The 25179-nt window shown below is 34.6% G+C and overlaps 1 protein-coding gene across 4 annotated transcripts in view; it reads right to left on the minus strand.

The window, feature by feature from the left end:
- Positions 1-25179, minus strand: part of LOC128998477 (scavenger receptor class B member 1-like) — a 154270-nt gene that overhangs the window by 55860 nt on the left and 73231 nt on the right. Inside the window, exon 1 of one of the 4 annotated variants that reach the window (XM_054424616.1) lies at positions 22146-22473. The exons of the other annotated variants lie outside the window; for them this stretch is intronic. Coding sequence (XP_054280591.1) covers positions 22146-22260 — 115 coding nt within the window. The 5' untranslated portion in view covers positions 22261-22473. Of the gene's footprint in view, positions 1-22145; positions 22474-25179 lie in introns of those variants that run through there. 4 annotated transcript variants of the gene reach the window in all.

Here is a 25179-nt window from a genome sequence, read left to right on the forward strand (position 1 = left end):
AAAGACATTTCTCCTTGCCTATGGGGCGTCTTTATTGTCCTCACAATTTGACCTACATTTAAAAGGGGATTGACATCACTAGAGTATTATCAGATAGCAAATGGACATTGGTTATCAGCGTGACTTAAATGCGAGTCACCGAAATGGAAGTCCATGTCTTACATCTTGATCAGAAGCACCTAAATCGCAATAGTCTAAGACAAAAAAGTTTCAACTGAAATCTGTCTCTGAAATGGAAATCCCTCTCTGTATCTAAAAGCCCTTGCTTTCCCCTTTTGTAGTTCTGTTGACGCAAACCTTATCAAGTTCTACTATAATGACAGGTGTTTTATCTCATCCATCGGCATTTCTGATAACAGCGTTGATGACTGCAGTTTCGAATTGGGTTTCTGATAACAATGGCGAGGACGTGCGAGCTGAGGGTAGCAAGCATTCGGTTGAACGTTTGGCAAAGGTAATCAAAATTTCCAAGTTTGAAAACATTTGGCTGTGGCCAATTTGTGTATTTGTATAGAACCAATTTGTGGCCAATTTGTGTAAAACATATAGTCAAATTTATTTTTTTTGTACTGATTATTAGATAAATTAGGTATCTTTAGGGTAGTGTAATGAAACTTCACAAACATATCATAGTCCATTAAACTATGTCCTATGTCTACGACTCTTGAATTCCTTCTGAATTTCGTTGTAGGTAATATGCCTATTTCGGTAGTTTTACAATCATACTTTGGTTCGTGTATATCTACAAACATTGCTCAGTGCCTACATTTGACACACAGCTTATACTGTATGCGAAACAAACTCAGTTGGTACCATAGTGGTAAAATGTTAGTATTTACAACCAGTTTTGTCACGTTTGTATGGTTGGGGAACTAAAAAATATGTTATTATGCAGAGTGTTTTGCAAAGAGGTTTAGACGTTTTGTTTTGCTATTACTTGCCTATTTCTGCACCGAAGGCTTTGAAACTGTACACAATTTATAAAGTAGGGGTTAACAATATTTTGTTAACATTTCAGGTTCCAAAAATTTGTAAAAACAAAATGGTAGCATATTAACATTATTACGGATTTGCATCCTAAAAAAAATACGTGTTGTGTTATTACCTGTTTATTTCATTGTACAATGTAGACAATTTCAGGTTTCCTACCCAGGAGTTGAATCTAGAATATCTCTTGCACAACACTTTTACTTTGTGTTTAACATTAAAAGTCAGTCTAGTAAAATATAAGTGTAAAAACTGGCAACGTAGCAAACAAATAAGGTACAAATAATATTTGTTATTTGAAGACAATTTTGTTTCTGCAAATGTGAGGAAGCTGATATATTTACTAAATGTTTTCAAAATCTAGTTTATAAATAGCTTCGTAGCTGCCGGGGTATAAATAGGCTAGAAATCAAACGTCTAAACCTCTACATGGGACACTCTGTATATAATACTTGGTTTTGTGACTGAATATTTAGATTTACAAATATATACACAAGTGCTAGACTGGTGTCGCACAAGTGTGTATAAGAAAAGAGCACAGGAAACAACATGGCATCGGCGAAGTTCATTTCCTGTCCTTAATATATCAATATAAAGAAGATTGCGCGTCGCACTTGAAGGACCCGACGCTGCCGCGCATGCCTCATTACAACGCAGGCGCTGAGCTTCTAGAACCATCTCTTACCTCAAGCGTTGCGCTTCTATACGCCTTCTGGCCCCGGGCACGATACGAGCGGTGAGCGTCGAGCGTTGAGCGTCAAGCGTCAAGCGTCAGAGCGGCACCGCTGTGCAATCGGGTCCTATATGTTGCTGTGCAGATTTTTGAAGAGGGGTGTCACGATAGACCTGAGCGGTGAGCGACAGTCAGCGGCACCGCCAAACCCTGTCCGATTACCATTTTCACAACGTTCGACGCTTAGATGAGTCATGCTTCTTCCCAAGGTTTTCAGTCTAGACCAAGACGTCAGAGGAGCAAGAATACGTGGGATTCCAGTCAAACTTAAGAAAAAGCACTTTGTTCCTTTGAACAAGTTTAGTGGCAATCAAATTGAAAGTTTGATATGTGAAGTCCAATGTCGCTCATCATTTTGGATTGATAAAGTAAAAACTTAAAGAACACTACGTTGACAATATATTACAAAAAATAATACAATATACAAGGAAGCTGTGTGATAAAGTGGGAGCAGCGTTTGACATGTCAGCTAAATTAATAAAATAATTTCCATCAAAAATATGGTATTTTTAGGGACAGTTTCAATCAAAAATTACAAGCCGCTAAACAGGCGCTCTAACGCCACTTGTATCGTGACCACCCTCGACGCTCTGGTTACCGTCTAGTTGCAGTACTGCCTCATGCAACATGCAACGCAAATGCCTGGTTTCTAAAACTTTGCTTTGTATTTGGCCTCTAGAGTCGTTTCGTTGAAGTTAAGTTAATGAGGATCCGAAAGTTCAACGAAAGTCCTGCGCATACAAAGCAACGCTACACGATACGAGAGTGTTTGGAGAACATGATCCATTCCTTATAATCAGAACAAGGTAATAGTTCCCAGAAAGTCAAGCAGGTAATAATTTATCAAATTTGTAAGGATAGAATAATTGAGCTATAGCCTTTCCATCCTTATTATTGGTTATTTACTATAAACACTCCAGTTCTGTCCCACAAGGATTAAGAGATTTTTACCTACTCAAAACATAGACTTTTAATGTTTATATATATCGTATATACAAAATACCCCCGCCGCAGCAAACCTGCCGTCTAAGCGAATTTCCATTTGGCCGAATTGATTTTCGATTGATCTATTTAAATAACATTAGGTTTAACGATTACCTAGGTTTGCTGCTACAAGGAAACTAATAAAGTGTGTTTTTAGTAAAATATTGATAGCTTACTATAAAATAAATAAATTTGCCAAGTTTGATCAAAATATATCCATAAACAAGCAAACTACAACATTTTACAATATTCTCCATAAGAATAACATGGGAATTTTAAATTTAAATTTTTTTTAGTTTTCTCCGTAACCAATAACCGTACAAAAACACTTTGATATACTGAATTGTTTGTTTTTTTTAAGCTCTTTAAGAAGGTTTAGAGAAAAATTGGGAAATTTTGTGTTTTGAGGGTAAAAATTGAGAAAAACCAATTTTTACCCCATAAAACCCTGTTCCCATAGTCCGATCATGCTGGATCGCGAACTCATTCAAGTTTATCCTGCCTTACACCTTCAAACCAAATTTCATCAAAATCGGATAAAAATTACTCAAGTTATCGTGTTCACGGACACACACATATATATATATATATACATATATAAAAATTTGAACGAATGGTGTTTTTGGCCTCTGGGGACATTAAAATGAAAAAGTAAATCGGTCCCGGGCCTAAGTCTTACCATGAGACCTACGGTAATAGCTACTTCCCTATAGGGAAATTCGCTAAAAGAGGGGGGGGAGGCAAAAAAGTCCCGGGACGGTCAGATTAAAAAAGAATAATACGGATAGAGTTAAAAAAAACTTGGTACAAAGTTAGTGGCCATGATAATCATTTTTACACATCATTCGCAGTGAAGCGCTACCCCCTCAGCGGGACGACATGTTAATTACATTAAGCTGTCCAGGAACTTTTTGCTACCCTGTATAAAATCATAAGCAACCCATTTAAAAAATAGATTTTCGACTCACCAGCTCTTAGGTTCAACATGCAGAGTTTTGTTTGACATAGAATTAAAATATTTTAAACACATTACCATTGACAATAAAGGTTACATTACTAAAGATAAAAACGGAATGGTTGGTTGAGGTTGGATTTCATGCAGTAGTTTTGTATGTTGAAGTGTTATATACAAATGTATTTTCATCGGCGTATTTTCAAACAAATACGAGGGAGTAAGTACAGTAGAACCTTGATAACAAGACTCTCATTCTCATAGGGATTATAAAATAAGACCTGTTATCAAGGTTTTCAATAACATGTGATTAGGGGTAAACTAATTTCAAGGGGATTTAAAAATGACCCTTGTTATCAAGGCTGACTTGTTATCGAGGGTCTTGTTATCGAGGTTCTACTGTACTTATTCCCTTGTCTGTGGTTCTAACCTGCAAATTGTTGAAATATGAATGAATTTAAGTTCACTCGTGTAATTCGACAGGCATACTATATAATTTGTATTTAAAACTTAACCATGTTAATTTTTGTTTACAATGATGGGCAAATTGAGGCGATATTGGTGTCGACTAGAATTTGTGTCACCAGAAATACAGCAGTAATATTTTATAAAATATAATCGGAGCGCGACAGTCCATAATTATTATTTTGTCAGCATTTGGTTTTTATAGCCTTTTAAAAGTGGAAAAAATCTGTTTTGCTCCCAGGTTGAAAATACTGGAGTAAATTTAGACTAATTTTTACATTGACCTTTGAAAAAATAACGTTTAAGTGAAACGCTGAATATAAAGACGTGCAGCAGATAAAAAATTAAGTGGTACTGGAATTTTAAGAAACGTCCAAATATCCAACTTCCTGTTGATCTGTTGATGTATTAAATGAAAAATCCATTAAGTTACTAAATATATTGTTGGATACCGTGCTTTGTTTTTACGTAATGTTTGGTTGTAAATTCCGTGACGTGTTATTTGCTAAGTTAATTAGCTAATTGCCTTCTAATACTGGAATTTTGTTAACACGCATTTTAAAGATGGTTACTACTATTTCCTGACATCTTTTACATTTTTCACTCTATCCTTAGATTAAAAATAGAAATAGAGGTTTTTCAGTAAGTATTATGAGGTAGAGCCTTTTTATTCTTAAATATTCTCTAGAAAAGAAAAAATACCTTTTTGTGTAACTCTAGTGGCATTTTTTAACTGTTTTCAAGATAAAACCCAAACATAGCATAGTTAAAGTCGAATATCTCTAAGCAAGCATCATAAATTTATATCAGTGACAGATTGCAACTGGTTAGTGAAAACCCCCTTGGTATCCTAAGACTTCTCTTAGTACATTCCAAATGGAGTGTGTATACTCTAACTTCATAGCCAGTCATTTAGAAGACATGAATCGAGCTTGAATATTTGACAAATAATATTGAGCTACAAAACTAAAAACTAAAATAACTCTGTACAATCGACTGAGAAAGTGATTGCATAAGTGATGACAATAGTAATGGCTCTCTCTGAGCTTGACTGAGCTGATCAATGAGAGGCGAGGTTCAATGATGGCTTTGTATTATGCAACCTCTGGAAGAAAGATACTAATGAACAGACATGACTACGATATCAATGTGAAGGTGCCAAACATCTCAGCCAATGAAAAAATCATATGTCAAAGTTACGTCAGCCCAAGTATAGTACAATATCTTAGCCTGCTCACTGCACATTTCCTGAAGAAGTCCCTGTATCTCCATTTAGAGGTCTGCTACGATTTTCAGCGAGTTTTTAAGGGTAGGCAATATGACAAAATGATATAAGGGGGAGGGAGGGGAGAGAAAACAAAAGTATAACTGCATCCTGTGTGAAAGAAGCATGTCTCGTATGAAAAAGATCTACTGACAGCAAGCTAAGACACTTCTATAACACTATGTTAGTTATTGAAGGTATGGGATGCTATATACCAATATACCATAACGTTTTTGACTCTCTATCCTAGAGAGGCTCTCCAAATATTCTCAGGGAAGGTGTTTTATTGTAACTATACAGTACATGCATAAATTATTTAATTGAAGTAAGCCACTAACCGACCTCTTTAAGTGTGACCGTCATACGTATTTTCATATAACATGTTTATGCTGAACCTAAATGTGTAAACTGTTTACAAAAAAGTAATCTTTAGGAATTTGAACGCCTGAACCATCCTTTATATTACGCCTTATATAGCTGTAAGTAAAGTAATATTTATTTGGGAGAACTAAAGATATTTCAGCTCACAGAACCAAAACAAAAATTCCAAACTAACGGCATTACTTTAAAGATGAAGATATCAGTAATAAACATAGACATTTAACGTCTTCAGGAACCTCTGTAGCTTGTTGTAGATCTATTGTAGTTTCTGACCTTGTCTCGCCCCTGCCCTACACTTCCACTCTCCCGTTTCCCTACTCTCGCATAACCGCTATGAGGTAATTCAACAATAATCTTCCTTCCTCTTCCACCTTTCTCCATAGTAACTCAGATCTGAGGTACTAACACTAGACGCAAGATATTTTTAATAACAACACCTTAGTTATATCTTGCATTTGTCTAGATTGAAATGTATTAAGATAATCGTAAGTATTTTTGTAGAGTGATTTATAATACAGAGTTTTTCTCGCCTAAGATATATAACTTTATTTATTTTATAGGTACGCCTAGGCCTATATCATTTACCCATCATCACTGTGTCACCTTAAAACCATTGATGTTTGGGTCGTGAATTAATTGCGCCAAAGAGTTCCTTATTATAATTGCGCCAAGCCCTCAGAGGAAACAAAACATGTTCTTTAGTTGCACCAAGCCCAAGTAGGGATGAGGTAGGGATGAGTTGCCGGCAGAAGGAATGCCCATGATTACGTGTCATCCTGACCTAACCTAATCTGCAACTTGAAGCAGTTAAGAAACGTATTGGGTGGCTCCCTGGAGTAGTTGGAGAAATTCAGGAATCCTAGATTACCTGACTCAGGTCAGTTGGCGCAATTAATGCCCACCCGATGTTTGGCAGTTCAAGCTGGGATCTCAAAGGCAGAAATTCCGTGTTCTACTTAATAATTTTGGGTGAAGTAAATATTCTAGAAACGTGCAAATTGATTTATGTTTTTTGTGTCAATGTTGTATTAAAGGTTTAATAAGTTCTGACGTTGTGTGCGAATTTGCAAAGTCGATGGTTTTTGAAACCCTAACATTTTTTCCCATTTAGACTGTCATAACAATTCTAATAAACGAGTAAAAATTTTAATTTTTATATTTTGCAATAAACAAAGAGAGTTTTAACGTACAACTATAAGTTTTAAACATAAAAACACACGAATTAGAGCACAACATCATTTTAAATCATTTTTATCATTTTTTATCATTTATCATTTTCATATTACTAAGGTAGCAAATATTATATTTAAAAGATATTTTAAACATTTTTTATGATTAAAATTCATTATCTTCGTGATCTACAATTATTGGCCTGAAGGGATTTGATTCGATCACAAAACCTTGAAACGTTTTGGACTTGTTTTTATTCGTTGGAATCTCCGATTTATGAAAGCAACAATCCTACTCTACATCCGTAATCCCTTTCGCTGTTGTGTCGATTGAATCGAGAAGTACTCATCCGATAAGCATAACAATGTCAGAATTCTATAGGTGATCTTTACGTAAATACTGCCTTGACCTCAAATAAAACCCATTTGTCTACATGTTTAAATAAAATCAAACTGCAATAACGATTTGATTAAAATCGTAAAAATAACTACTGTAAGTTTAAACATTACATTTCAAAAACGTAGGACTGAAATAAAAAGTGAAATAAATAATCGTAGTTTTAAAATAGTCCTTGGCGACCAGCCGTCTTAACTAATAAAACAATTACAAAACGAAAAAAAAAATTTCTTATCTCATAGCACCCTAGATGTTTAAATTACACCAACTTTGGTATAAAAAATATGTTGGGATGGTAAATAGCTATTCAAAAGCAGTTTGAAATCAATCCAAGATTGAGGCCCCCAAAGACTCTTGGAGGGTTAAAATCCTCCAGAATGTCTTCGGATGCACTAGACGAGCATCGCTCCAACATTACGATAGCTTAAGTTTTATAAGAAACTAGGACCTATAGATAATATTAATAACACGAAACACAGCCTTGATGAGATATAGACAAGCCCTAGTGGAGTAAGAAAGACACAAAACAGCCTTGTTAATCTCCTCTGGGTTTTATGATGGATGCTCCTACGGCAGTTGCCCAGTTGCACCGATGGTCAGGGGTGGCTCTTATCTCGAATGCCCAGTTACACCGGCGAACAAAGACCCCTGACGCCCTCCCCTCCAATTGAAATGTTGTTAAAGGTAGTTAGTACGGTAAACGGTTAGGTTTGGTTAGGTTTGGTTATGTTTAAAAAAATACTATTCAGTAAATATATTTCAAGACAAAGAGATAAACGTTTTATGGCAAAATTATATGATAAAGTGTGTTGATGCCAGTCTATATGTTGGTAATGTTTATTTGTTACTCTTTACCCCGTAGCAAAGAAAGGGTTAGCTGCTAGTTCCCTATACATGGTAAATATTTAGCGTAGACTACATACAATGGTACGTAAAATAAGGGATATGTATATAAAAGCGTTCGAGGAGGGGAAGGAGCCTCCAAGCGTGACAGATTGTTGACCGCCGGTGCAACTGGGCACTCTTGGGAGGGAGGACTTTGTCGACCCTTGTTGCAAATACCTTTGACCATCAGTGCAACTTGGCATCAGCCTCTTCTACATAGAACTTAGATTCTAATTTTCCTTCAGCGATGGTACATATTTGACATATAAGTGAAACCCAAGAGGGATTAAAAGACCTTCGGTATCACAATAGCTAATATTTTATGTTGACACCATCTCTTCGTGTTCTCAGGAGTGAGAACATTCGGTGTCTTTTCAAGCGGCCGCAGAACCTCACGAATCTCCCGATAACGTATTATGTATGCGCTGATCTATAATCTTGCATATTTTGAAATGGCTGTTTTACTGCTGCACTTTGAAGTGTTCTTACCGTACAAAACTTGTCAAATAGATCTCTTTTAGTAATGTTGGAAATAAACAAAGAAAAATTAAGCAAATTTGCTTAAACACTTCATAAGAGAAGCAATCTTATTTATTTTTCCTTCCCAATAAAGTATCTCATAATGGCAATAGTATGAAGGTGTTAAGAAAATCATATCTTAACAATAACAAACCTAATATTTGTGTCCATAGCCATTAAAGTACTAAGGAATCTTGATTACTACATGCGTTTTCAATCATTTCTAGACGTCAGAAATAAAAACTAAGTAGTCAAACCCGCTCACAACTTGTAATGTAGCCAGTAGTGATTACAAGCAAGGTTGATTGTTGTTTGTTTGACGTCAGAACACACGCCTGCGCCTGGAAGATTTTCACATCCTGTACGTTGTAGGTACACTCTTAGTCTCATTGGTCTTTTGGGTTTGTTTACTCGAAAAATCTTAAGTGATTGATACAACGGAGTAGGTAGTTGTCAAATGACAGATTTAGTTCATTATCAAGACCACGTGTTTACAAACAGGTGTCACAGCCCTATCTAAAGTAGTTTTTATGGTCGTGTTTCTATAAATCAGCACACTTGTTACTTTATTTATTTTCCTCCAGATTCTATAAAAACTTACAAGGCAATCATGGTGATTCGAAATGGGTTCAGTGACCTGTAGAAAAGGATTATATGAGGTGCTAGCCCTGAATAGCTTAGTAGTTTGCTTTGACCGTTTTAAGGAAATAAACAAACTAATCTGGAATGGCTCTGCATAGGGGATTACAAAAAAGTCCCGGGAACAGACATCTTCCCGAATTCATCCACGTTATGTCCCTAGACTCACAAAATAGCAAGATATCAGTGTTTTGGAGAAGTTGTCAAATATGCCATTACTAATATCATTTGATTTAAAGTTTGCTATTTCAATACAAACAAACAAATAAAATGAATAATATCAATAAAATATAATACTTCTTTTGTAAAAAGTACCACAATTTAACCGTAATAACGTGACAGGTAGCAAGATATAAATTATATAGTTATCAATTGTAGTTATAAGATTGATATTGCGTATATATGGTGTTCTAATATTATGGGAAGTTCTATAGCCCCAGTAAGTTTTTCCCATTACTTAGTAAAAGGGTCCATCTAAGCTATACTTTCTTTTATCACGTGCCATAAAACGTTATGATTTCGTGATACGATTTAATAAGTTGGAAGGGAGCCTACTGATTAACTAATGTACATTTATGAGTAATAGAATCTTCCCCTGGTTACTCCTGAAGCAAAACATCTACTGAAATCTAAGACAGGCGTCCGCAATGCAGGTTCGGGGTTTCATGGTTACGTTGCTATTTCGTTTGCTAAATTTACTGCAATTTGAAGGTTGATGACAAGACTTGTCACTTTGGTTTGGAGGTTCTCAAATGCCTAAACATGTCTATGTGAAAGTAAAAACTTTTATAGTCCAACTGAATTGACTTCCGTAGTTTAAAACGGAAATGCTTTTAGTCTGTATTATTTCGTGGTTACTGCATTTCTTCATGAGCGAATCTACGGAATAATAGGATATACACAGGGTGGCTGAAAAGTGACTTACACCCCCCCTTAACTTTTCAAAAATTTGAGATATTTGAAATCTGTTTGCGTAAACCATGAGGGGCTACAATAATTATGGTCAATTTTGAAAATTTTGACCTTAGGGGTAGCGGGGGTAGGTGGTAGCTCAAAATTTTCAAATGACAAGTATAGTCAAGTTTGGTATCATTTTACAGGTCGTGACAAAAAATAACGATTGACATAAAGAAAACAAAAATCGGCTTACTAATAACAAAAAGGTGCCCTAAAATGTTTTGAATCCAAGCAACCATGAGGGTAGCTGAATATTAACTTGCACCCCCTTTAACTTTTTAACTATTTGAGATATTTGAAATCGGTTTGCGGCAACTTTTTTGAATATAAAGGGCTACAATAATTATTGTCAGTTTTGAAAATTTTGCCCTTAGGGGTAGGGGGTAGCTCAAAATTTTCAAATGGCTAGTATAGTCGAGTTTGGTATCATTTTACAGGTCTTGAAGAAACATAACAATTATTATAAAGAAAATAGAAATCGGAACATTATAACAAAATGGTAGCTAAAAATATAAGTCAATGGTTATTAAAAGTAATTTTAACTGTAATTTTGATTTTAGAGGTCCGATTTCTATTTCCTTTATGTTAATTGTTATGTTTCGTCAAGACCTGTAAAATGATACCAAATTCGACTATAATTGCTATTTAAAAACCCCACTACCCCTAAGGGCAAAATTTTCAAAACTTACCATTATTACTGTAGCTCTTCATACCTAAGAAGGTTGTCGCAAACAGATTTCAAATATTTCAAATGGTTGAAAAGTTAAGGGGGGGTGTAAGTTACTTTTCAGCCACCCTGTATAACTCCACAGTAGTTTGAAGTTTCCTAGTTCTTGTCTTAAACTAAATCCTGCATTTATCACTCATTCTGCTAAAAAGTGGAAAATAGTTAACGATTTACTAATAATATCAGCATTTTGTTAGAGTAAGTGACCAAAGCCCCATAAGGCCTTGAACTTGTACGTAACAGCTCCGTATGCCTATAATGGGTTAACAAATTAGCATGTTCGACTAAAATCGGTAATTCACATCAGTTGTACTTCGGTGTTATATTTTTATAAACCCCCTCATAAATCTGAACGTATAAAGTTTTGGAGTATGGTTCCCAAATCGCCGTCCAGTCGCAGATCTTCCAAATGTGGTACATTCACGTGCGAGGTCTGTTGATCCGACTGGAGGACGCGCCCGGTCACTGGCACGGTTTATATTTTATTTGTTACCGATGTGAACCGAGTAGTGGAAAGATTTTGGCCCGAACGGGAAATTTCCACTAGTCCCACTAATTTAGAGGACACGATAGAAAGAACCAGCTTGCAAATGAGAAGACTGGAGTACAGATCGAGAATAGAGAGAAACCATCGCAGATCCTCTATCACCAAATCTCGCACCAATAGGTCAAATGTTGTTGTAGTGCCTCAATGAGAACGTGTTGCAAATCTTGATGTGACGGAGAATTTCTTTATTTTAAATAATAATATAATAATATTATTAACAGACGCTTCCTCCAATTATCTTGTCAACAACTCTGTAATGAGCGGTGGAAGCAACTATGCATGATATTTTATAGGGGTTATCACTAAAGTTGCTTTAACTTTTGAACCGTAGTTTTTACAGCATTGGGGATTTTACCATTTTGTTTACGGTTAAATGCACCATAAAATACAAAATTTTTATAAATATCGTTAGGGCCGTTTTTGGGAAAATCTTATTTTCCCGTTATATTATGAGAAAATTACCATTACGAATCTAAATAAAAAAAATATATTTATAAGCCTGGATGTACCATGTATTAGAACCTAAATACTACATTTAATCAAAATCAGACCCCTCTGTACACATCCCCACCCACCCACACACACACACACCCAAACATACCTTCGAAAACCATTTTTTGGGTCCAGGGGGATCCAACATTAATACAGTCGAACCTCATTAGTACAAACTATGGTAAATTCCTCGATAAGACGATTTTTTATCCCCTTGAAACTTTCATATAGGTCAATGCTAAAAACACCTCTGTACAACGTAGTAATTAGGTTAAAACCTCCATAACACAAGTTTGTTTGTGACATGGGCTAGAACTGAGTAACCTCTATACAACGAATAGTCTTAACACAAAACCTCTACAAGACGAATGTGACCACTATAAGGCGAATAAATCATGTTTTTAACCTCCATTGTAAGTAGTTTTCAAAACAAACAGAAGCTTTTCTTAACATGAAACCCCCACCCATCCATCCTCCTTCCTCAGTCATTGTCTTAGAGCGAGGAGAAACCTCCATAAGACAAATAACGACAGTATTAAACCTCGATAAAACTATCCTTTTTATTAAGAATACCTAGATAATATGTTTTTCCCTACCCCTTGAAATTCGTCTTATAGAGGTTCGACTGTATATCTACCAAAACTCAAACTCGAAAATGTTGACGATAACAATACTTTCACCATATACTATGTATGGGGGAGAATAAAAACAAGTTTAAAGGGAGTTATAGATTAGTATCGCAATAAAATATTGCAGGTATTTCCATAGATAACGAACTCGTACCCTCGTCGTTCGTGTACTTTGGTAAACGAACTCTTACAGATGCGATCTATATGGAGAGTTTTGACAATTTTGAATTACGGTTCTGTTCAGTTTAGTAAAATGATATGTTTATAAACTTATGTTTTTTTTCTTTTTGGTATTGCAATCAAAGAATAAATTGCATGTTATGAAATATACAGTAAAATAAGATACATACTGTACAATCAGTTGACGTCAATACAACCAAAGAGGATAGACCAACTCCGCGCGGTGGTCAGATTTTGGATGAGGGGTAGTTTTAAGACATCCAATGGGTCCAGTCCAACTCCGCGCCGTGGCCACTTTTAGTGTATAGTTGAACCATAGATAAAAGGAGTATGGTTGAACTACCAAAAGTAATGCACACTTTTATTTGTTTAGCTACTTTATTCATGTGACAGGTTAGGTTAGGTTAGTTCAGGTTGGGTTAGGTCTAGTTTGGCAAGGTTAGGTTAGGTTAAGTATTAAGTTTAACGTGCACTTTGGAACATATAAACACCGCGCGGAGTTGGACAGTCGGTTTTGACAGATTTTAGACCACCGCGCGGAGTTGGGATAAGCCCCAATCAAACTATTTTAGAGATAAACTACACATACAAACAAGCATTACATTCTCAATGGGAAAGTAATTTAACTACAGTATTCAAAGACTATGTCAATTATGTTTACTGGTAAAGTGCCAATATAGTTGATAAAGTTTTAGATAATAGGTTTTTATTATACGCAATTAATACTTTTTACTACATAATTTGTCATTTTAAATTCACATACACACTGTGAACACAGATTTTGTATGCATGTCGTGTGTACTCATCAAAACACAAAATAAACGTTTGGGTTAGTTAACCCAAATGAAATATTTAATACGATCGTAGTCAACCTAGGCAAATATTATAAAACAGCTATTTAGATACAAACACAACACTAAGGATTTCTTATAATTTTTCAATATATAGCCCCTTGAAAATTTACCACACACTTAAAGTCCTTATGGCCGATTATACTATACACACATTCGTCAAACGACTGTTTATTGAAAGTAAATCAAGTGTAACGAACATGTGTTTTCTCTTAGCTAATGTAATGCAGATGTTTATATTAATAGTTTCAACGCTTCCTGGGCCTTGCAGTACCAATATTAAGAAAATCTTGAAAGAAAATATATAATTTGTTAAAAAAAATAGTTTTTATAAAAAGGTAAAGATTTACAATTTTTAAAGGAGCTTAGCCAATGGGGGTGCAGGGCACTTTCGGAAATACGAGGGGTATTTTCCAATATATTGTGCTCGAATTAGTGTGAATTTCAACCGAATTTACTGTAAAGAGATTGTAAATTAAAAATTACTTACTGGCGTTAAACCATCAAACAGCTTTACCTGTAACATATAAGTCAAATATAAGTATAATAATATACGAATTAAATTAATCGGTCATAACAAAAAGACCAATTTTTTTTATCGACTTGAAGTAGACATCTAATCTATATGAACTAACTGTCGCAAATTTTATAATTTAAAAAACGTAGTTGTGTGAGCCAGTCCACAGAACGTGCTAGTGTCTTAACTTCTATTTTCTGCCTTATCTTTTGTTGCTGACCAAGTTGATGGATCACAACAGTTGCTATAGCTCACAATAAGTCGACATTGGTAACTTGGAAAAAGGTTCGTGTATAAATAAATTAGTAATTTGGATCAGCACAATCTAGCTTACATCAACTACGACTATAATTTTGATTAAAAATCTGGCTACAAATTTACCATGGTGATGGAATGTCTACTTTAAACAAATAACGCATTTCCAACGCATGCTAAAATGCAATTTTAGTGGATGCATTTGAAACATTGCCAGAAGGGTTCAGCTGGTCTAATAGGGAAGCACGAGACTCCAGTCTTGGAGGCCCGGTGTAAAGTTTGAAAATATTTAGGTAGAGAATTCCGTGGTCCGGTGGTTCTCATCCCTTTGTATTCCCAACTATAAAATACAGTAGTATAAGTCCTCTCGGGTGAGTAGGTCTTTCTTTGGCTTTGAGTCATCTTCCTTAGTGGTATAGGGTAGAGTAATACCCGATGACGTAATTTATAAACAATTTGTTTCAGATTATTTGCATTGCATACAAGATGCAAATGTACTCTCTGAATAAACGTTATTATTTACTACGTAACGTGAAGACAACTATATTTTATTATACTAGTGTTGATATAGGAGGGTTGATTCAAACCGTCTTTCCGCAATTTTTACAATACCCGGAAAATAATATCTGAGATGAAATGGATGCAAAGAATTTACTGTAGTACAATTAAGTGCAGAAATGGGCTGAATCTATTGCTGTCCTTTTCATGTCCAATTTATTGTAACATTAAGGTTCCAAATTGTTATCTTTAAATTCTTCGTTGAATTTAAGTTTACAGTATGAAAATGTTAGTACTACAATCCAATCTTTAATAATAGGATAATCTTAGCCAAACTATCAACAGAATGTTAGATACTGATTAGATTAATCTACTTTGACTTCAGATTTATTATTGTAAACATATCAAGATGATTTGTTTGAAATCCTTCCTATCCCCTATCATGCAATCTCTTCAATAAATCCCCTTATCCTAACGACTTAATACCGGGATTCCTAGTGGACAAAATATTATCAAATTATAATGGGGTTTCAAGGCGTATTAGTAATACGTCACATTATATAAATTAGTCACATTATTAGCAATGGAAGCGATATTGAGTTGAAACAAATACATTTTAACCATATTAAAAGCTTCATTTTACCTATTTCTATTTAAGTCAGTACATTTTACACTTGCGAAACGTGGTGTTTGCTATCCTGATACATTGAATAATTTATTCAAATTGAGGAAATTCTCTATTATCATTAAGTATTTTCTCACTTGAGGTACCCAAAATAATTTTTAATAAAATATGATTACGTTATGTTACCTTTTTAAATGTGTTAAGTCATTCAAAAAAATATTCATTTTCACGATCTATAGCTAACTGAGCCAATACATTATATACAGAATTCGATAACGCAAATTTTGTGTTTTTCATCATCGATCAATGTAGTATTGCTGAAAACCAAAAAGACTCGTTCATTTACTGACAATCAAACCTTGGTTAAGTCGAAGGCTCGTAATTATTCTACCTTTACACCAACAAAAAAACGTGACATGGCATTCACATGTGGCAATTGTAGCGCAAATCTTCTGTTGTCATGGAATAAGGAAGTAGTCTGTTAACTAGCGACTCTGTTTGACCTCTGGAGTTGGGGTCAAGTCAGATTCTACTCCACAAACTGTTATCAGTCAAATCCGGATCCCAAAGAAATCATCTCACAATTAGTGTCCTATAAGGAAAGTACGCAGGATCTGTGGTCAGAAGTTCGTACTAATGCTGATAATTCGTTGAAGAACCGCAAAAGCATCACTGCACAATCGCAGCTCTCCAGGATATCTTACAAATTAGTGGATGTAGTTCTTTATAGTCATAACACGTGGAGCCAACGAAGCCATGATGTGGCTGAAATTACGTGACCGTCAAATTGTCGAGATAATTTCAACGCGTAGAAATTAATTACTGACGATTTTTGACCTTAATTATTAATAAACAGGTACATTCTTAATCAGCTGTTTGACTTCAGCTGTATGGTTGTAAACAGGATGATTTGTTTATAACCCTTCTCATCTTCAATATGAAATCTCTTCGAAAAAATACGTTTATTCTAATAGTTTTGGGTATATGGTTATTCCCTAAAAGATTAATGCTCTCCTAAAAGGTTATCCAACTTAAATTACTCATAACTAGGGTGCAGAGGTCTAGAGTTCAGATATTGATTGTATTGAGAGTACGGATGTCAATTATTACCTCAGTGGGACAGGGCTATAGTCTGGCGATTCGAAAAGTCGTACATTAATTGCACCAAAGAGTTCTTTAATTGCGCCAAGCCCTTTGAGGGTCTCAAAAAATGCTCCTTAGTTGCGCCAAGCCCAAGCCAGGTAGGAGTGAGTTGTTGCCAGAAGGAATAACCTCGTTTACGTCCTATCCTAAATTAACCTAATCTAACCAAAATTACCCTAACCTAGCTTAACCTAACCTACTCAATTATTCAGTCAAAGAGGGCCACCACTTGCAGCTCCGTTACTGAACTTATCGGGTGGCACCCTGGAGTAGTTGGCGCAATTCAGGAATACCCGACTACTTGACAGGTCAGTTGGCGTAATTGAACCCGCCCAAAAATGTAACCTTAAACCTACCAGATTTGTCACTGGCCATACAGTTAGTTACTTCCATATTCTACGAACTTACATAAAAAGCAGATAAATAATTCATGAATCCTGGAACTTATAACGTGTATTAGAAGGTAACTTAGAAACTAACGTAGAACCGCATAACGTACCTAAACAGGTAAAGAAATCATGTACATTGAATCTTGCAACATATCTAAAATGTAGGTAAAGAATTCACGAACCTTAAACCTTGCAACGTATTAGAAGGTAACAAAGCATCCAACCTTGAACCTCACACAAGTTAGAAGGTAACTTGGTACGAACCTTGAACCATGTAACGCACACTAGGAAACGAGGTCATTAACCTTTTATCGACGCACCTCAGCTTTCGCTAAATTATCAAGGTACGCAATTAGTTGAGGATGAATCTCACAACTGTTTTAGTTGTAACCTTTTGAATGTATTGAAAACAACGAAGAATAGTACATACCGCATGTATTATATGATGAATATCGGTATCAAGACAATACATCTAGTTATGCTCTTGAATTGTAACAAGGTCGAGTAGCTCTCGAGCTACGTATGAGGGACCCTGCATATTATTCATGTAAATAGTAACATGAACATGTTAAAAGTACGGTATTGGTAATTGATTATGGAAATCTTGTAAATGCTTGATGGTCAGGAACCGAACAGTGCCAACGACAGGTAGTTTTCGGTGCAAATTGAGCCTCGCCCATGAAGAATGGCAAGGTTTTCTCAACTGATGTAAAAACTTGGAATTTAACTTGCCGTATTTGAAAAGTATTTACAATGTGTGTCGGAAACCATTTCGACTGAGTTAAACGATAGCATCAGTGGGATAGGCACGACCCAGATTATCAAATTAGTAGTACTTTATTGAGGTCATGTACCTTACAATCAGTTGCAAGGTCAGTTGGGTCTAATTGTTGTTGTTATTTCATTGGGCTATAATGTTTTTAACCTTTCACAATGTTATAAACGATAACCTTAATAAAAGCCACTAAACTATAAAAAGATTTTGAAATAATTCGTTTTTGTGACAATCTAACTTGTATCATGTAAGTATAATTTAACTCTAGCTCTGTGAATAATTAAACATTTGCCTGAAGCTATAAGCCTTTAATTACAGTAAGCATGTTTTCTGTAAAAGAGTTTTGCTAAAAGCAATGGTTAAACGTTTTATATCACTGTTGTTCTTCAAGCAAAACATAATTTTCACGACACTTCATGACCTGGAATCCAACGTGTCTTCGGGATTGAAGGGACTTAGAAAATGGCAAGATTTGTACAGAAACCGATCAACACCGAGAATCGCAATAGGTAAAAATACCCTCGCCCTAGCAAACCTGCAGAGAATTTCCATTTGCCTAATTGGATTATCACTAAAATAATTCATTAAATTTCACATTTGTTCCCTACGTAAATAAAATTAGGTTTGCTGCTACGGAGAAGGTACATAAAGTGTGTTTCTAGTGAAACGTATTAGCTTAGTATGAAATAAATAAATTTGAAACATTTGATCCAAATACATCAGAAAACACGCAAACCAGAACAATTGACTTATTTTCCCTAAGAATAACATACAACATTAAAATTTGGATTTTTGTTAACATCAATTGATTGTTTCTACGAAATAATTTAAAATAATTTGGAAATTGTTTTATTTTGAGTGTAAAAATGAACATTGTTCACATGTCACAATAATCAGTCACAGATAACAACAACGCTTTCCTCGGAGTCGAGTTATTGCGTTATTTAGTCTTAAAACTTTTTAATTGTTCTCCTTTAATATTTCACGACTAAACATTTTTTGTTTTCAGATATCGCGTTTTTAGGTTCCTCCCCACCTGAAGACACGGTCCGATTCTATATTCCGAACCGTAGTGAATATTGTGTTAATTTACAATAATTAGTGATGGAAAGATCCGGAATCATCATTAAACAAAATAAACACATCACCAACAGGAACGCACGTTTTACGGTAAGGGTAGGGTGTAATCACTACCCCTGTAGGGTGGAGGAAAGTATTAAAATGTCAACACTTTATTTACAACTTTGGGGAACGGGATATACAATGAGTTGATGGGTTTTTTTTAAATAGATGATCATAAAATTTTATAATCAACGCCAAGAAGCGTCATCTTGAGTTTAATTCAGCATTGGCTATCACAATAACAGTTGATACATTAAATTGAACTATCGAATATATCTAAGTGGAGAAATGTCTTCAATACACATAAATATCTCCTCACCTGAGGTATTTATATATATTTTTAAACAAAGATGTAAATGCGAACCCCCCGATAGACCCACTACGAAAAGCAAAACCAAAGCTGATAAAACCAGAGCATATGGAAGGTGGATTCCAAACCACCGATTCATAACGTTGGCGATTGATCGGATTTGAACCCAGGCCTTCAGGTTAGAGGTCCTGTGATCCAACCACATAGCACGCCTTTGAGGCAAGAAGTACTGTACTCCCTTTCATGTCAATTTATTACTGTAAACAATAAATAAATGTATACATGCGTTGGGACAGGTAAATTATTTATACTATGTTATTTATTGTTAATGTTTTCAGTACCTTTTTATTTTAAATTGTATTAGCAAAGAAGCAATGGAAATGATACAGCTGGTAGACTGCTAAAAATGTAACCAAAATAAAAAAAAAACTTATGTCACAGTAATAATAAATGTACGATAAACATCGTATGGTTTCGACAATTTTATAAGGCCTTCCTTATAAGATACTATGCGTGGTAGTATAAACATTTGAATTTTTATAGCTTATAGAGGTTAATTCTATATTCGTAGAAGGATACAGTGAAAGAGAGAGACAAGTTTAAAAAATAAATGGTTAGGTTAGATTAGCTACACACAATTAGTTTGACTCGAAGTAGGGACGATGCACATGGATTTGAGTAAAACAATTCATGGTTAAGTGATTTAATTTACTATTGATAGCAATACGTGTGTCTTAAAATACATTTAATAAAATTATATTATTTTACATCCATATTTTGGAATTTTATCCATATCCCTGAGTAATTTGGCATCATGGGTAGACAAAATGCAGTTAGGTGGGTAGAAATAAATAAACCCGATTAATGTATTCAACCAATTAATTTAGATCTGAGTGCATACCTTACACAAACGTGAAAACACAAAGAAAATACAAAAGAGTTTTGTTGTTTCTAACTGCCAGGTAAGTTAGTAATTTGAAAACTCCAAAGTGAATTTTATCAATAGAGAGCAGGCACATTGGCTTCCTAAACACATTACAATCATAACATAAAACCGTCATGTGCTGGAAGAAAATTGTTGGAAGGGCTTCCAGAGTGGTTGAGGAAAATTGATGATTGTAAAAAATTTAAATCCCAGCTTAAAATATACCTAACACAAAAAGTACTGTATAATTTTGATGAACTGTACAGCTGATATTATGTTGTAAGTTTAAGTAGTTTAAGAATGTTGACGCCATTCAATGTACATACTTGTATGATTTATGAATAAAGTTATTTTCAATTCAATTCAATCCCTCTCTTGAACTCTTTGCCATATAATAATTGTGTTGAACTAATAATCATGTTGAGTTTATTTCTATTGCATATGACAATAAAATGACTGTATTTAGTATTAAATTACTTTTCTTGTCTTTTTGCCACTGACACGGAATTAAAAATAGAAGACAATGTGTAAACGTTAAAACCACGCTGACATAACTAGGAACGTATTATACTTTGACTCATTGCAAAAATTGCACATGAAAACAATCAAGGATGCTGTAAACTCATCAAAACACTACTAAACATTACAAGTTGTTAGTGATTCTCTGCAACTTGTTTTGACAATTACGAATCTTCAAGTCATTAAAATTGAAAGGTGTTTGTTGAGTCATTTTCTAGAAATATCTTACGTGAAATAATCTTGAAGAATCATCCGGTAATCGTACATTAATTTGGTTAGGTTAGATTAGGTTAGTTTAGGTTAGGTTAGGTGAGGTGAGGTGAGGTTAGGTTAGGTTAGGTGAGGTTAGGTTAGGTTAGGTTAGGTTCGGTGTCTCTGGATTGTAGATTGAAGAAAAGAACAAATTTTTAATCTAGGGAATGTATGTGCAGCATTTTTAGGCTGCATTGACGTGCAATGTCCGTTCTTATAATTTGAAAATAGTTCACTCTCTACATTTCAACAAGCTGTAACCCATTATTTCTAACTACCACTGAAGGGGCAATGATGTAGAACCGAGGTAAAATAAAAGTAGAAGTTTATTTAACGAAAACATTCGCTACACACTAGAATGACTATTTTACAGTTGTGCTTTGAAATAAAATTCTATTGGTTTTTTTCATGAGCTTAACTATTAATATTTTGTAAGCGCAATAATAACTTAATCTACAACTTATACGTCACTTGGTAGTAATTCACCTCAAGAACTCTACTATAATAGCAAATACAATTTAGTAATGACAACAATTAATCCTAGAAGCACTGTAAATAGGGTTTTTACGAAGAACTAAACCAAAATTACTATGAATCTTTCAGAGTATAAAAGAATAGTTGTTATTTTGAAAAACGAAACTTCAGAAATGTTCAACTTATACAAATATATGGAGCCTCAAATGTGCTGCACTTATTAAAATACACTTTGAAAATTTCCAGGAAACGTAGGTGATGATGTATTTATTATTTGTTTGTTTATAATTTGATAAACAAATTTAATGAAAGGATTAATTCACCATCACTGTTTTTCAGAGTAAAATGTTAAATTATAAAGGCCCTGTTTAGTTGTACGTATACTTAAGTTTTACAGTTGAATTAGGTTAGGTTAGAACAGAGTCTTAACCTTAATCTTAGATCATGTATTGTTACATACGACTTATACAATGGCTGTGAGTTAACGGAAAAGGTACAATATTGCCTCGATTTTTTACATATTAATCCACCCCTTAATTTTAAGGTAATAATTAACATTTTAAAGTTATATATGCGATCATACCTTTAATAATAGCTTTAGGACCCATTTCATTCCGTAGTTTGACCAAGAATCCATTGCCAAATGGTCGTCTCAAAATCTTCAGGCAGTACAATTTCAAACACTCGAGGAAGTCCATCGATTGTGTTCCAAAAACTACGATCAAAACTCCACCACTATGTCTCAACCAAGACTTTTGCACATTCTTCTACTTAAAAAACACATTTAAGGATGTTAGTTTTTTACTTTGTCACTGTGGTTGAATATTGTCGTCTTGATTTGTCGTGAAAAACGACGTAAAAATAGCACACTTGGAGGATACTCATGTGATGTAAGGGTAGACGACGACCAACATTCGCGAACTGAGGTGCAGACAACTAAAGTGGTCACAAGGCCAAATCTGACCTTTGACCCAATCCTCAGACGACTTCTTATCACTAGTGAAAATATCCTTCTGGCTTTACAATTAGAATAAAACAGGAAAATCATAGTGAGGTTGTGCTCTTGTATATAAATGCTTCTGGTAAATCTATTTGACAGGAAAATGTAAATGTCTTTTGGTTGGTGTATGGACAATGGTGTATATTTGTGTGATCTAATGTATACGAATATAATTTACGATGAAAGGTGCTTGTAAATTAAGTTTTGGGTTTAGATTAAACGTTATTGAATTCGGAGCTGGACGAATAAAATATATTTTAAAACACGTTTTTAATTACAAATTTCCACTGTTCAACAGGAGTGCAAAAATGTCATCATATCTTCAGATTGGCTTGAAATTACAAAAGATTAATCTATTTAAAAATACTTCGTTGCTACGTTTTTCCACGCACGTAGAATCGATATCAAACATACACTTACTATTTTACTAAGTGTAGTAAAATAGTAAACACCACCTTTTTGTTTTATACCATTTTTTACTCTCGTGAGAAATAATTTATTTTCTACAGAAGTAAACAACTAGTGATAGTAGCCTTACTGACCCGACGGAGAAGTTTCCTGTTTTATTTTCTCTATATTCCCATTTTAAAACTAAGGTTTGTGGTGTCGTAAAAACAATAATAAAAAAAAATAAAAGTATTGATTAAATAGTTGTTATATTTTGTTAGTGTCATTCGATAATCGATATAATTTTTTTTGTACCGGTGTTTTCATTGGAAATAAATTATTGGCACACAATGAAACTGTATACGTGAAAAAATGATAGCTGGAATTGTATTTAAAAACATGTATAAAAACTATTAAGGTATGTAGTTATTTTTATGTTCAATATCTTTAAAAATACATTGAATTACTTTTTTCAAATATTGAAAATCAGTCGTAAAATTCTACGTATACCTACTAGAATTATTATATACAAATTGTTGCTACAAACTCAAGTTAACGTTATTATTAAGAACACCGCACACTTTTTCTGTTTAGAGCATAGATTAATGGAGTGGTAAGAGAGAAAAGAGCAGGTTACTTTTTAAGAACTCCCAGGAAGTCTCCACATTACACATATATTATTCTATTCTAATTTCAAAGAACATAATTATGTTAAAGAATATATTATAGCATGTTCATGTTAACTGGTATTATACCTGCAAAGACAACTAAATCTGTTGTATTAAATTAAAATGATTTGTTCATATTTTTCTTAAATAGCTAAACAAATCGTGACAACGCCTTTTCGCTGAGATTCCATTAACTTGTAATGTGAAATAAGATGCCGAAGTTTCGTAGTCACCATTGCTTTATTTTCAGACCATGACGATTTTATTTCACCCGTAATTTGAAGTGTGGTTGGATAACATACGGTGGATTGGGTAAATAAGGCACATCAGACTTCTAATTACCCTATTTTTATCATAACACCCTTATTAAAATCTGTTCAATGGGGAATAATATTACGAAAATTAACTACAGTGTGAATCAGACCACCCGTGCACATACTTTAACGGAATATAAATCCGCTTGTGTAACTCACTGACTCACTGATCAGGTATACAAATGTTTACCCACTTCTAGAATAGTAGGATCTGGAATTTTTGTGGAGGTCCGTCTCGGTCCCAAAACACCTAGAAAATCCAAAAAGTTACATTTTCAAATTACAACCCCCCCCCCCCAAAAATATTATCCCTTGAATTCCCCTTTTTGAGAAAACACGTTTTTTAAACGGCTATAGTGCAAAAAGCAAATATTTGAAAGAATTTTCATGGTCAGGGATTGAATGTTCTACATGCCACTCTAGGGCGGTTTTACGAAAATCACACTCCTTCACCTTCAAAAAACGCCCTCATTCAAAAATTTGTAAAATGTCTTGGATTTTCGACGTTTTTTAATTACTTTTCCGACATATATTTGTGGTTTAAATGATCCCAACATTGAAAAAAGTGCTTAATGTGACATTTTGAAATTGTGACCCACTAAATAAATTTTAAATGGCGGACTTTCAATAAAAAAGGTCGTTTTCAAACGCTTGTGGGGCCAAACCGGGTGGTCTGATGAACCCTGTATAACTGCCTAATACTCTGAAGTTTTCAACCATAAACTCTAAATGTTAATGATCCAAAACTCAACTGAGTTTTCAATCGACACAACGGACCTGGTACACTGTCAATCCAGTTCTCGTATGTACAGTATTCTACAGTTTGATATAGGCTGTTAATACTGTAGTTATCCTTGGAAGCGGAATGCATCCTGATAATTGCAGTCCTTCGCAGTGACAAGAACTACAACCATCAATCCTTCAGGTCTGTTGTAGAGGCGTGAAAACATTACGCATCCGCAGTACGTGCTGAATTCGTCGATTGAATCAACATTTTAATTTTAAAGATATTTTGCTCCGATATAGGGAATCTATTACCGAAGGTCTCATGGTAAGACCTGGGACCGAGACAGGTTTACTTTTTATTTTTATGTCCCCAGAGGCAAAAACACAATCCGTTTTAACTCATATAAGTATAGTGATATAACAGTAGTGTCCCTTTCCACGATACCTCGAGCAAAAATCATACGATTTTGATGAAATTTTGTACAAACATGTTGTACTCCGTTTATTCTAAAGAGCTCGCGA

This window comes from Macrosteles quadrilineatus, unplaced genomic scaffold (genome assembly GCF_028750875.1).
Source record: "Macrosteles quadrilineatus isolate MER2022 unplaced genomic scaffold, UCM_ALF_1.0 Scaffold_7__1_contigs__length_78375512, whole genome shotgun sequence".
Taxonomy (NCBI): Eukaryota; Metazoa; Arthropoda; class Insecta; order Hemiptera; family Cicadellidae; genus Macrosteles; species Macrosteles quadrilineatus.